Source organism: Chiloscyllium plagiosum, chromosome 31, assembly GCF_004010195.1.
Source record: "Chiloscyllium plagiosum isolate BGI_BamShark_2017 chromosome 31, ASM401019v2, whole genome shotgun sequence".
NCBI classification, from domain to species: Eukaryota; Metazoa; Chordata; class Chondrichthyes; order Orectolobiformes; family Hemiscylliidae; genus Chiloscyllium; species Chiloscyllium plagiosum.
The window spans coordinates 27611908-27624777 of NC_057740.1; the positions used below are offsets into that span (position 1 = coordinate 27611908).

The window sequence follows — 12870 nt, forward strand, 5'->3', positions numbered from 1 at the left end:
CACAACCAGGAGTCCCTGGCTCCAGGCCTACCACAACGAGGAGTCCCTGGCTCCGGGTCCACCACAACCAGGAGTCCCTGGCTCCGGGTCTACCACAACCAGGAGTCCCTGGCTCCAGGCCTACCACAACCAGGAGTCCCTGGCTCCGGGTCTACCACAACCAGGAGTCCCTGGCTCCAGGTCTACCACAATCACGGGTCCCTGGCTGAGTAGCCATACCAGGCCACCACCTCAACAAGAGTCCTGCTCCAGACACCCTTCCCCACAATGTCACCTTCTCTGCTGACACTGACAGGAAGTAAAAGGAGAAAGAAAGGAAACGAAAAGGGTAAGGAAAGAAGAGAGGAAGTGGCTAGTCTGGAGTGGTAGACTTATGCACCCAAACACTTGCCAGTGCCACCATCTTGGAATGCTGCTGCCCCTTCAGCTCTCTCTTCAAGAAACTACACAATTTTCACTAAAGGCTTGCAAACTAACTTTCCAACCACTCACCAAAGTTTTGCATCTCCCATGAGAAAATAAGAAACCTGTTAAAAGCATTACATGAGGCCGTAGTTAGGGATTTTGGTCAGATATCTTTCAGCGCAGTCATGAAGTGATGACCATTGCGTGACTCACTCATGTACTCTCCCTTTTTCTAGTTCTCCAAATTAAGGAGGCAAGGAAAGGTTGTAAATGTAATTTATTAAACATTGAAAATGCTCGAAGCAGCAAGGTAGCCAGAAATGCTTTGTTCTAACATTATTGTTCTGGTGGTATGTGTGTAAGGTACACTGTTGGCATGGACACCCAGACTGAATGAAAATAAGGATGAAAGAATAAAAAGAAAGAGAATCTCAGATCTTAAGATGTCCATGTTCACAGGTATAATCTAATCTTATTAATATTCAGAAAAAATCCGATGTGAGGTTTCCACACTGCAGGGATTCTATATCTTTTATATCATGAAGCTTAAAACAAAATTAACAGGAAATTTCATTCTGAATCACTTGAAACTAGCTGCGACTAAACAAAGTCACAATCGACATCTATTGAAGAAATTGTTATTTTAGGAGGACATTGTTCAACCACAATGTTTAGAGGAGTTCATTTTTTCCAATGCTCCCTATAACCTGCACAACAACCCAAAATTCTCCAGAATGACTGTGGACAATTTGAAAACTGTGGACAAAAATACAAATTGCTGTAAAAGCTCAGCAGGTCTGGCAGCACCTATGGAGAGAAATCAGAGTTAACTTTTCAGGTCAAGTGACCCTTTCCTCAGAAGGGGAAATTACCAAACGTGCACAGCAACACAAAAAAATGTAAAGGGGCTGCATACTCCAAAAAACATTTGGTATGTTGCTCATAACCTCAAATAGGAACCACTTGAAAAGAAATTCTTATGCTATGGAAACTGTGCTAAAGAGAAAAGATAAACCAAAACTTAAGTGAAGCAATAACCAAAAGCCACGTCACAAAAGGTATAACATCATGAACTGAAATTTCCAGTCTTCTAGCTATATCACACAAAATGACTATTTTCCAGAAGACAGTGATTCCATGGGAATGAAATATCCAGCAACCTGAATCCTTTACGGCCCCTTAGTTAAACATTGGAAGGAGAATTGTAAGCATTGTCTGATATTCAACTGGAGTGTGATTTTGTCTTTCCATGCCGGGTTGTCCATTGTGCTAAATTGCTAGGCAACACAATGAACTAAATGTCTGTATATATTCCTGTTCTTAAGTCATTATATCAGACCAGAGCACCCAAAAGCAATAAACTGGAACTTCACCAGCTACAGACTAACACAAAAATCCAATCTGCAATGACAGAGTCAATGTTAATTACCCATGTCACAACAGGCAGTCAGTCATCGGTCATTGTGGAGGCGAGGTGGTAAAGGAGTTTATATGCATACTATACATGTTATAATATATAAAATCATATACTATGCATGGGGGCAAGACATCAGTAATATAATTAAATCAAGTTCCCACAGTGCAGTTGGAAGTTAGATTTAGAATTTATGTTTGTTACCCAGGTGTGCCAAGCACTAGGAAGCCCAGTGGTAAAAAGACATGAAATGCTGGCACACAAGGCAAGGCTCTTTCATAGAATCCTTGTAGGCCAAGAGGCACTGAAATGCTCCTGTGGTCACCAAGGGTGCCTCTGGTCTCCTCCCTGTTGCAAATGCCAAACTCTCCACCAAATACCCAGAACTCTATCTCTAACGTCATGTTAGGAAACCTTCACAGACAATTAGCAGAAACAAATGCAATTGTCACTTAGAAAGTTACGAATTAATAAACAAAAGCAAGTGAAAATTCATTAAAGGCATATTGCACTTGAGGGCATTAGAGAGGAAAGATGAAGCTTGTGCAGGTGATGTTGCGTATACCTCGATTATCCGGCATTCGATTAACCGAATTTTGGATTATCTGAACAAGATCGCAAGGTCCCTATGCTTGGCTAACTATGTTATCCGGCATTTGATTAACCGAACGAAATGTTCCCCGCCTGTGTCTTTCAGGTAATCAAGGTTCTTCTGTGGAGACTTTTAGAGACAGTGTGATAAGTTCACAATAATAAACATGTTGGCAACAGTGAAGCCTATGAGATTAATGAGAAAAGAATTAAGGACCAGAGGTAAGATGAAGTCTTTTATTTTATTAAAAGCATTATTATGTGGAATATAGTGTTGACAAATACAGATTTAATAGCACCTTTAAAGAGGGAATTGGATAAGTGCATGAAAAAGAAAATTTTGCAAAGCCAAGGTGGAAAGAACAGGAGAGTGAGACGAAAATGTTCTTAAATACAGAGCTGTGCATACACACCAAATGGTTCTCCTTCAATGCTGTATGATCCTATGAGCTTATAAGTCAGTGATAGCAAGATTTCCAATTTGCTGGGAGATGGCAGCTACAGGATCTGCAATTGACACAGTGGTGGCAAGGAACTGTACAAACTAAACTGTGTGAACAGCACATGCTAGGACACTGAGCTTATGTAAGATGAAGTAAGGCAGGAAAGGGATTGGAAAATAAGATACAGGGATTTTGAAGTAATTACACTAAGGGCGGGTAGACAATGGAATATAGTAAGAGGAAGAAGGGGAGGTGTGTGAGACTTACCATGAACAGCATAGGAACAGAATTCAGGCTAAAGTTTGTGTTTATTTAGGGAAGAGATCAGAACATCAGTGTAAAGAACTTTGAGGAGAATTAAGGACAGATGATGGTTTGGATCAGTGTTTGAATGAGGCAAAGGTATTGGTAGATAATGCATTACTTGGTTGAAATAGGTAGTCTTGATAATGAGGTTTGAAGAGTTCAGTCATGGCTAGAATATTCTGACTGTGAACAATTAGATGTGGCTGAATAAGCAGGTTAAAATATTAATACGATTAATGCAAAGTTTCTGATACAAGCAAACAAAATTGGCTTGCCAATGTTACATCAAAGAACACCCTGGCACAAAGTTTAATTTAAACAAGCAGGCAGATAGCATGTGTAGTTGAAGGTAGAGACAGAGCAGAAACCGAATTGTCAGCTATTTCTTATGTTGTCATGTTAAGTAGAAGAAGGTGGACTCAGTCCAATCCATCTTTAAAATAGATATTTGTACTTGTACTTATTGTGAAGATTTCCTTTATCCATCCTGATAGAGTATGTTTAACAGCAGTTCATCTTAAATTCTGCTTTTGAGACATATTTCCCCAAGGTCCATCAAATCAGCATTTACTGAAGACAAATTGGTGTCTACTGCTACTAAACAATGTGATGCAGACTGTCAAAAGCAACACAAGATAAAACAAAGACAAGCACGAGGATACTGTCTGTATGCATTTCCCACTGTAGCCATTTTACTGCCATTAATTACATAATGGCTCTGCATCAAAATTAATTCATCAATCAATTCCAATATCCCAAGGTCTACATCTAGCATACTCCCTTCTGTGAATGGACACTCACATTTAAACTAGAATTAAACATGATGAATATTTGCTTTTTGGAATCTAAAAGTGAATGAATGTTTGTGAGATCTTGCTGGGTGTTATTTGATCATTGCATTAACCTTCACTTTCACACTGATGACAACACATAAATATTCCAGAGAATTAGAGTGTGGAAACAGGCCCTTCGGCCCAACAAGTCCACACCGACCCTCCAAAGAGTAACCCACCCAAACCCATTCCCCTACACCTAACACTACGGGCAAATTAGTATGGCGAATTCACCTAACCTGCACATCTTTGGACTGTTTGAGGAAACCGGAGCACAGAGGAAACCCACGCAGACACAAGGAGAATACACAAACTACACACAGAGTTGCCTGAGGCGGGAATTGAACCCAGGTCTCTGGTGGTGTGAGGCAGCAGTGCTAACCACTGTGCCACCGTGCCACCCCTGTGCCACTATGCCACCGTGGGGTGTACTATAAATATAGTAAGGCACTATACAATGATTCCTTTCCAAGTACATGGCCAACATGTCTGTAGAGCTTTACACAAACAGTCCTTGAAGTGAGTGCAAAGTAAAGACTGCCCCATCACAGTGACAATTTCTGTCTTCCACAATGTCTATCGTTATGGCTTCTGCTAATGAGATTGCACAATTAATGTTGAGTTATAGACATATTGATTCAATAGACTGGCTTTCACTAGGAACCAGATTGATACTGTCAAGACTCATTTGGATTAAAGTGTATAACAGCTGTCGGTGAAAGGAGACTTTCATTCCAATTGTTGAGGCTGGATCAGAAGCTACTGTCACAACACAATACGGTTTCTAGTCAGAACAATTATATCAACTTGGATGTACAATACAATACAATTACAGACAGGGATTATTGCTTGTAATCTGGATATAGTTTTGTTATATTAGCAACCATTTTGCTTGCACACAGAGTAAACCAATATATGATGCATGTAAACACTGAGTATTCTGAAATTCAGTACAAGAAAACCTAGAACACAGTTTTATCTATTGTATGTTCCAAAAACATTATTGACCAGATAGGTAGCTGGACACTTCCAGTAGATGAAATGAAGTTTACCAGAAAACATAACACATGGCTTACCTTGAATATCTTCGGTCAGTTTCACAGCATCTTCTGCAGATAATCAAAATACCAGAGAGTAGGACTAAAGTCCCACCAATGAACACAGACACGAGGACAAGCAGTAGGACATAACCATCCTGGACACTTGGATCTTTGGGAATAGCCTGTAGCAAAACAACATATTAAAATCAATTAAAGAACTAAACCTTTGCTTATAGCAGCATAATTGATTATTTTTAACTGTGCGGGCAGATAACATTAGAAAAAGGTTTGGTCAGAAATACTCCTTTAAGTGACGTCATTACCACAGGTTAAAGAAGGAATTAACTTTAAGGAATTCAAACATCCAATTCCTCTCAAGTCAAATACACAGTGTATTTCTAACAATTCAAAGTTGTATTCTGAGCAAACAAAAGAAAGGAATTATCAAATCATTTCAATTAAACAAAATACATTACATATCAAAGTGGAAATTTAGTATTTAAAAGGAAATTGAATTACCACACAACTTGAAGGGTTTGTAGTATATAGTGGTTACAGTCATAAAATGATGGAGTACAGGTGTGTTTATCAGTCCATAGTCAATTTAATCTTAAAATACAAGTACTATTCTTGGCTAGCCTGCTACCACTGGAATATGTATTACTAAGAGCTGGTGGGCAAAGAAAAATGGAATTTCACAATTACAGCTTGTTCAGTTTAACATACTTTCAGAATTAGCACATAAGTAGTGGTGTGACATTTAGTTAACACTCTTGTTCATAATGTTACACTGTGGCACACTGGTGGATATACTGTACAACATTTGTCTGAGATTCTGTTAAAATAAGTAATTAATGACTCCAATAAAAACCCTTGGAGAAACACCAGAGCCCTCGTGATAAAAAGAATAGCCCAGACTAACTAAGTTACTCCTGCTGAACCAACACCTACTTTCTCCCACTTTACAAAGTGAGCTGTTGCGAGAGTTTCTTGTGATGTCTAGGAATTATCACTGTTTTAAATGTGATTACATGAGAAACTAATGAATAGCAAGTGAAGAAACCTTTAAATGGATTGTGTGACCGCAGAAACTTACCATAAAGCAGGAGGATGCAACAGTGCATTAGGAAAAGTTAATACATTAATACTACAAAAGGAAGAAATAGCTTTACTGAGTTCTGTAAACTGCATTTTAAACTAAATAACTGAGCAGCTGAACTATCATATTAAAGTTTGAGAGATTATAACCTAAAAGATGGAAAAGTCATTTATAAGTTATACTGACAATACAGAGAAATAATAGAGAAACTTGAACTTGAGATCGACCAAAAGTGCATATATTTTACAAATGAAAAGTGATGCTTTTTCTTTTCTGGCTGAAGTACAAGGGATTCAGCATCAGGAATCACAGAAGGCCTACAGTGTAGAAGTAGGGCCATTTGGTCCATCGAGTCCACATTGGCCTTCCAAAGACCACCCCACCCAAAATCACCTCCCCTACACTATCCCTTTAACTCTACATTTCCTTTGACTAATCCACCTAACCCGCACATCCCTGGACAATATGGGCAGTATAGCATGTCCAATCCATCTACCCTGCACATTTTGGATTGTTGGCGGAGACTGGAGCATGAGGGCAACTTGCAAACTCCACACAGTCAATCACCCAAGGCTGGAATTGAACCTAGGTCCCTGGTGCTAGCCACTGTGTTATATGGAATGGAAAAATGTGTCAAGATGGGGCACAGTGTGAAAGAGTGAACAGTTGTGCTCAAGAAAATGCAGAATCTCTTAGTTTCCAGATGGCAAACAAAAATTGCTGTTGATAAACAGACTCTGAAATTGAGAAGCAATTATTATGCAGGGTGTCAGTAGCAGTGCCCATACTTGTGAAATACATGCTTGTTCTGGCTTAAGAACAGACATTTGGACAGGTTAGGCTAAGTTGCGTAAACAATAATTGATCAGAACACCAAAGCCACCAATCAGAAGAACCCCAAACATATTCCCCATTAGCACAGCATCAGTGGGAAATGATAATTGACTTGTTTGGAAATAAAACAGATGGCCTGGGATACTTGGCTCTTACACCCAGCGCAGATGGCCCTAGACAGGGTACATGCAGTGGGTGTCCTCTGGTATAAATCAGACATACCACAATCAGCAGGCAGGGGCTGTGGTTAGTCATCTGCTCCCCCACCCCCCCCCCCACCTCCAAACCCTTCAACCAAATTTTAAATTTAATTTTATAAGTTGCGTTTGAAATTTAATTTTTGTTAAATTGCCATTTAAGGTCTGCTTCTATGATCACTTTACTTATTAGTTTCCATTGCATTTGCAAAGGAATATGAAAGAGAAACCAACACCAAAGAAATCTTTAAAGCTTGAATCAATAAAGAAGTTGGTGTCCTGCAATGACCATCATTGTCAGAAGCTTTATGCAAGCCACATACTTTACCCAATAAATCTAAACCCGGATAAGCAATCAAAGACACCGTCCCTAGAGATCTGTGTAACTGGATTCTTCAGGACAGATGTGTATCGGAATAAACCCACATAAGGGCCTTTTATCTGTCCAACAATTGATCAAAGCCAGTAATGTTGGATAGAAAAAAATCTTGTGGAGTGACCTCTTCAAATATTTTCCAAATTACAATGCACATTCTATTTGAGTTAACAACAAAATCTAGTAAAATTGCTTAATATTTTAAAAATCAGAATCCTTGCTGAATTCTACAATCCTGTCAATCCATAGGCAAACCCACAAACACTCCTTGATTTTATTCTAATGCTTATATACACACCTTAACTCAGAAAATACTTATAAGTTCATGTTTCTAACCAACTCAATATTACATCTGGGTGGCATAGTGGCTCAGTGGTTAGCACTGCTACCTCACAATGCCAGGGACTCAGGTTCAATTCCTGCCTCAGGCAACTGTCTGTATGGAGTTTGCACATTCTCCCAGTGTCTGTGTGGGTTTCCTCCAGGTGCTCCTGTTTCCTCCCGCAGGTCAGGTGAATTGGTTGTGCTAAATTGCCTGTAGTGTTAGGTGCATTAGTCAGTGGGGAATGGGTCTGGGTGAGTTGTTCTTTGGGGGGTTGGTGTGGACTTGTTGGGCTGAAGGGCCTGTTTCCACACTGTAGGTAATCTAATTGTCAATATATTAGGGAAAACATTAACATAATAACTAGTGATTATCCATATTATAGTATTAACCAAACTTCAGGGAGACACAGATCTTCAAGCATGTGCCATGTTGACTACCTCCACAACTGTCTTTAGGTTGCTTTTAAGATACTGTTTGAGTACTGCATGAAGAGGTAAAGCAGAGATCCTTAAATTTTGAGGATGGCCTGCCATTTACATTCTGCATTCCACAATTTGGCCTGTTGGAGGCGGTTTGGCATGTTTTTCCAACAGCTGCACAAATGATCTGTAGGAACTTTGCTCCTGAAGATTACTATCTTGATTTTTCCAATTTGTAGAGATTAAAGTTCTTACAGGTAACAGACATAAAAGAAAGCTGAACATTGGGGAACAGCTTTGTAAGAGCTCAGTAGTTCCAGTACTAAAAGCATTGTTTTTAGTACTGTATAAAAGTTAGTCACTCACTATAAACAAAAATTAAACTTAGTCTCTGGATGTGCATTATTTTAAATTGGAATTTATTTTTAAAATTGGAATTCTCAATGCTGCACAGATATTCAAAACATATTATATTTGATCATTTGCGGACTATTATCAGTATGAAATGCGCACTAAACTTCTGGTTGTCATAAAAGCCCACTAGTTTGTTAAGGAAATCTTTACCCAGTGCAGTTAGCTACATTCCTGGCATAAATTAAAGTTTGAGAGATTAAAACTGAACTGAAGGCTAGAAGGTTAACCTGTGATAAACTATACCTTGAGGAGTATATTGTGTTATGTCTCGCAGCAGCTATGTGAAATATCTTTAATGGATGAGCTCATGATTTTATTACTGTTTCATGGCAACATAGAACATAGAACAATACAGCACAGAATAGGCCCTTCAGCCCACGATGTTGTGCCAAACATTTGTCCTAGCTTAAGCACCGCGTTCCAATGAGAAAAGGCCTATCACTCTCAACCTATCCTCGTACGACCTATTCTCCATTTCAGGCAACATCCTGGTAAATCTTCTCTGCACCCTCTCCAAAGCTTCCACATCTTTCCTAAAGTGAGGCGACCAGAACTGCACACAGTACTCCAAATGTGGCCTAACCAAAGTCCTGTACAGCTGTAACATGACTTCACGACTCTTGAATTCAATCCCTCTGCTAATGAACGCTAATACACCATAGGCCTTCTTACAAGCTCTATCCATCTGAGTGGCAACTTTCAAAGATGGCAAGTGACCTAATGATATAAAAGTCTCAGTCTCTATCTTATTGAGGCTATGGTTACCCAGTCCAGGGTTACAAGATTTCAATCCTATATTCCTGTGGTAGACTCTTCAATACCTAGCCAGCCATTCAGTTTTATTAAATGTTCAAGTGAACGCCGACCACCACCTGCATAGAGCAACCATGGATGGTTATTGCTCAGGGCTCAAAATACACAGGAACATGGGTAAATTTACCCAAAAGTGACTGAAGTGTCCAGGAAAATGCAATCATGGGGAGTGACCAATAAGAGAGAAATCAGACCAGTCTGTGAATTTTTTGAAATGCTTAAAGTTGTGGCCGGATAAATGTTTCTGGACATTATTGTTTCTTCCAGAAGGCATCTGATAAAGTCTTTCATCACAGATTGCTAGCTAAAATTGAAGCTCATGGATTTGAAAGCAAATTATTGACTTGGCTAAGAAATTGGCTGCAGCAAGCAACAGAGCAGGAATAATAGGCAAGAAGTAAAATAGACAGAAAAAAGGTGACTGATGATGTCCAGCATCTATTAGGCCTCAATGTGTCCAAAGTTTAAATGGACAGCAATACTTAGAAATGAAAGTATAAGTTGTTCCAGAGCCTCATTTTAGGTTACACAAGACAAATCACACCAGTAGGTTTCAATTTGCCAGTTTTACTGGTTTGTCCTTCTGTGGCACAATCTTTTGTAATCACGCTGTATATGTAAAGAAAGAACTCCAAACAAAAACACAACAGACATACAGAAGATAATGCTACAACGTGACTGGATTATCTGATGAAAGAATTACTGAGATTGCAAGTGTAGCCCCTAAGAGCTAAACATCGCCACTAAAACAAAAATGGAGCACCTGAAAGCCAAAGTAGCCCAGGACAATATTTCAAAAGGAGCCGTACAGGGCAAATAAATTGAACCATTTTCTTGTCAATGATGACCACATCGCAGAATTCTTATTTTAAAGTCACAGCTTTGTGTGCTCCATTATAGAAAGAGCATTAAAAGCTATAAGGACAGAATGCAGATTTAGAAAGATTGCACTATTGGATAATTGGAAACAGGAAACTATTGTTGTGAAGAAATATGTTATTTATTAGGTCTATTTTCATTAAAGCAGAGAAGGCTAAAAGAAGATTAAATAAAGGTATTAAGATCCTGAAGAACTTTGGTAGGACGAACAGTGAAAGATTATTTTGTCTGATCTGAAAGCCAGTTACAAGGAGCCTTCAATTAAAATCCTTATGAAATGAGTAAGGGCAACAGTTGGTGGAAATGTCTTTTACAAAGAGAATTGCAGGAGCAAAGCGTACTTTGCCTCAGGGAATAGTTGAGAGAAGCCATTGTATGTTTCAAGAGTAAAGTGGAAAAGTATTTGAAGCAAAGGGGTATAGCAGGCCACAGGAAAGAGCAGACCAATGTGATTAGTTTTGCATTATTCTAGCGAAGATCCGGCACAGTTACAGAAAGTCGAATGGCCTCCTTCTGTGCAAAAACTTCTAAAGTTCTAAATGATTATATTGCCTTTCACATAATTCAAACTTAATGACCTTTAATCAATGAACAGACAGTATTCTTTTTGCTGCCCTCAGAACATCACTCAAAAATACATAGAATCCCTTCATATAGTCTTAGACTTTGTATAAAGCGTCTCTTTCTTCAGCCATGTAATAAAAATTATTACAGTGGCAAGATCAGTCATCTGTTTTTGGCAATTCATGAAACATACTTTATTAGTGGAGAACCAAATTGCTCACAAAAGATATTCTAATAACATATGCGAAAAGTTGAACAAAGCTGAGGCTTGAGATCCTTAAAACAAGCAACTTTTAACCTTTAAACCAGATACTGTCTAACATAAGTAATATTGCAGGCAGTGATATTGGTCGATGGGCAAAACCACAAGCAATAAAACATTTTAAAAGACCTCAAGGGAAGCAATCCTCTAAACTGTTACACAGACATTCATTCAGGGTTAGTACTTTCATGTTTAACTCATTAAAATTAAAGTCAAAGGGAAATTATTTCTATGCATCTGTAGACCTCCGTTTGTTTTTGTTACTTTATTTCAGTTCCTCGAGAACTCTGGTTCTAATCTCACATGCAATTTGCACTCACCTCCTAGACTTCAGTTATTAACCTTGGATATAATTATTAACAGCTATCAGTAAGAAATAAATTTACCCGAAGACTCCCACATTTAAACTCCTTGGTACTGTTGATGTGGCAACTACTGTGCCAGCTGCTGCAAGTTAGTGTTTCCTCTGACTTCATGTTCTTCGACTCAGCCTTTCCATTAGGCTACTGCTGTCCCTGCAATATCACTGACTGGTTAGCCTCCAAGTTGGCGCTGCCTTTAAAAGGTGCACATTTTGCACTGGCAACTCACTGAATTAACGCCACAGAAGGGCATGAGTCACACGTTAAATCTGTTACTCAAATGGATCACCCACCTGGACAACTACCCAGCTGATTTATGCCAAAACCAAACGTTTTCCCGGTATCTTTTTGTTTATTTAAAAATTAAGTGCGATTGTTAGTTGGCAGATCTTTAGGAAAAAGAGTACTTATTACCCAAATTTTGTGATTTGGAGATGCTGGTGTTGGACTGGTATGTACAAAGTTAAAATTCACACAACACCAGGTTATAGTCCAACCAGTTTAATTGGAAGCACTAATTTTAGGAGCGCTGCTCCTTCATCAGGTGGTTGTGGAGTATAAGATTGTAAGACACAGAATTTATAGCAAACGTTTACAGGGTGATGTAACTGAAAAAAAGACCTGGATTGTTTGTTAAGTCTCTCGTCTGTTAGAATGACCATGTTGGTTTCAGTTTTTTATATGTAAATCGCAAAACTATTTTTTAAAAGTTACATTTTGAAGCGAACTTTAACAGCTGGTGTCTGTCAGCCCAGTTAATGTATTGAAGGTGTGAGCTCCCCTGTGTGATACTATCTGTGCCACAATGTTTAGACTGATTTTAATTTCAGAACAACTCCTTACAACCCTGTCATGGTAGACGCTGCAAGACGTGTCAGAGTGTGGACACGGATACCACCATTACCTGTGGAGACACCTCCCATCATATACATGGAAGGTACTCATGTGACTCAGCCAACGCTGTCTATCTCATACGCTGCAGGCAAGGGTGCCCTGAGGCTTGGTACATTGGGTGTTGTGTGATTTTTCAACTTAATTTTTAAAAATATTTATTTTACCATTCTACATAATCTACAAAGAAATAGATTAGATTAGATTCCCTACAGTATGGAAACAGGCCATTTGGCCCAACAAGTCCACACCGACCCTCCAAAGAGTAACCCAGCCAGACCCACTCCCCTACCCTAGATTTAACCCTGACTAGTGCATCTAACACTAACGACAATTTAGCATGACCAATTCACCTAACCTGCACATCTTTGGACTGTGGGAGGAAACCGGAGCACCTGAAGGA

The 12870-nt window shown here is 39.1% G+C and overlaps 1 protein-coding gene across 4 annotated transcripts in view; it reads right to left on the bottom strand.

Annotated features, from left to right (window-relative positions):
- The window catches only part of cbarpb (CACN subunit beta associated regulatory protein b), a 202512-nt gene that overhangs the window by 145743 nt on the left and 43899 nt on the right, over nucleotides 1–12870 (bottom strand). For all 4 annotated transcript variants that reach the window (XM_043721246.1, XM_043721244.1, XM_043721245.1 and 1 more), the window contains one exon: nucleotides 5069–5214. In XM_043721246.1, coding sequence (XP_043577181.1) covers nucleotides 5069–5214 — 146 coding nt within the window. The remainder of the gene's footprint in view (nucleotides 1–5068; nucleotides 5215–12870) is intronic.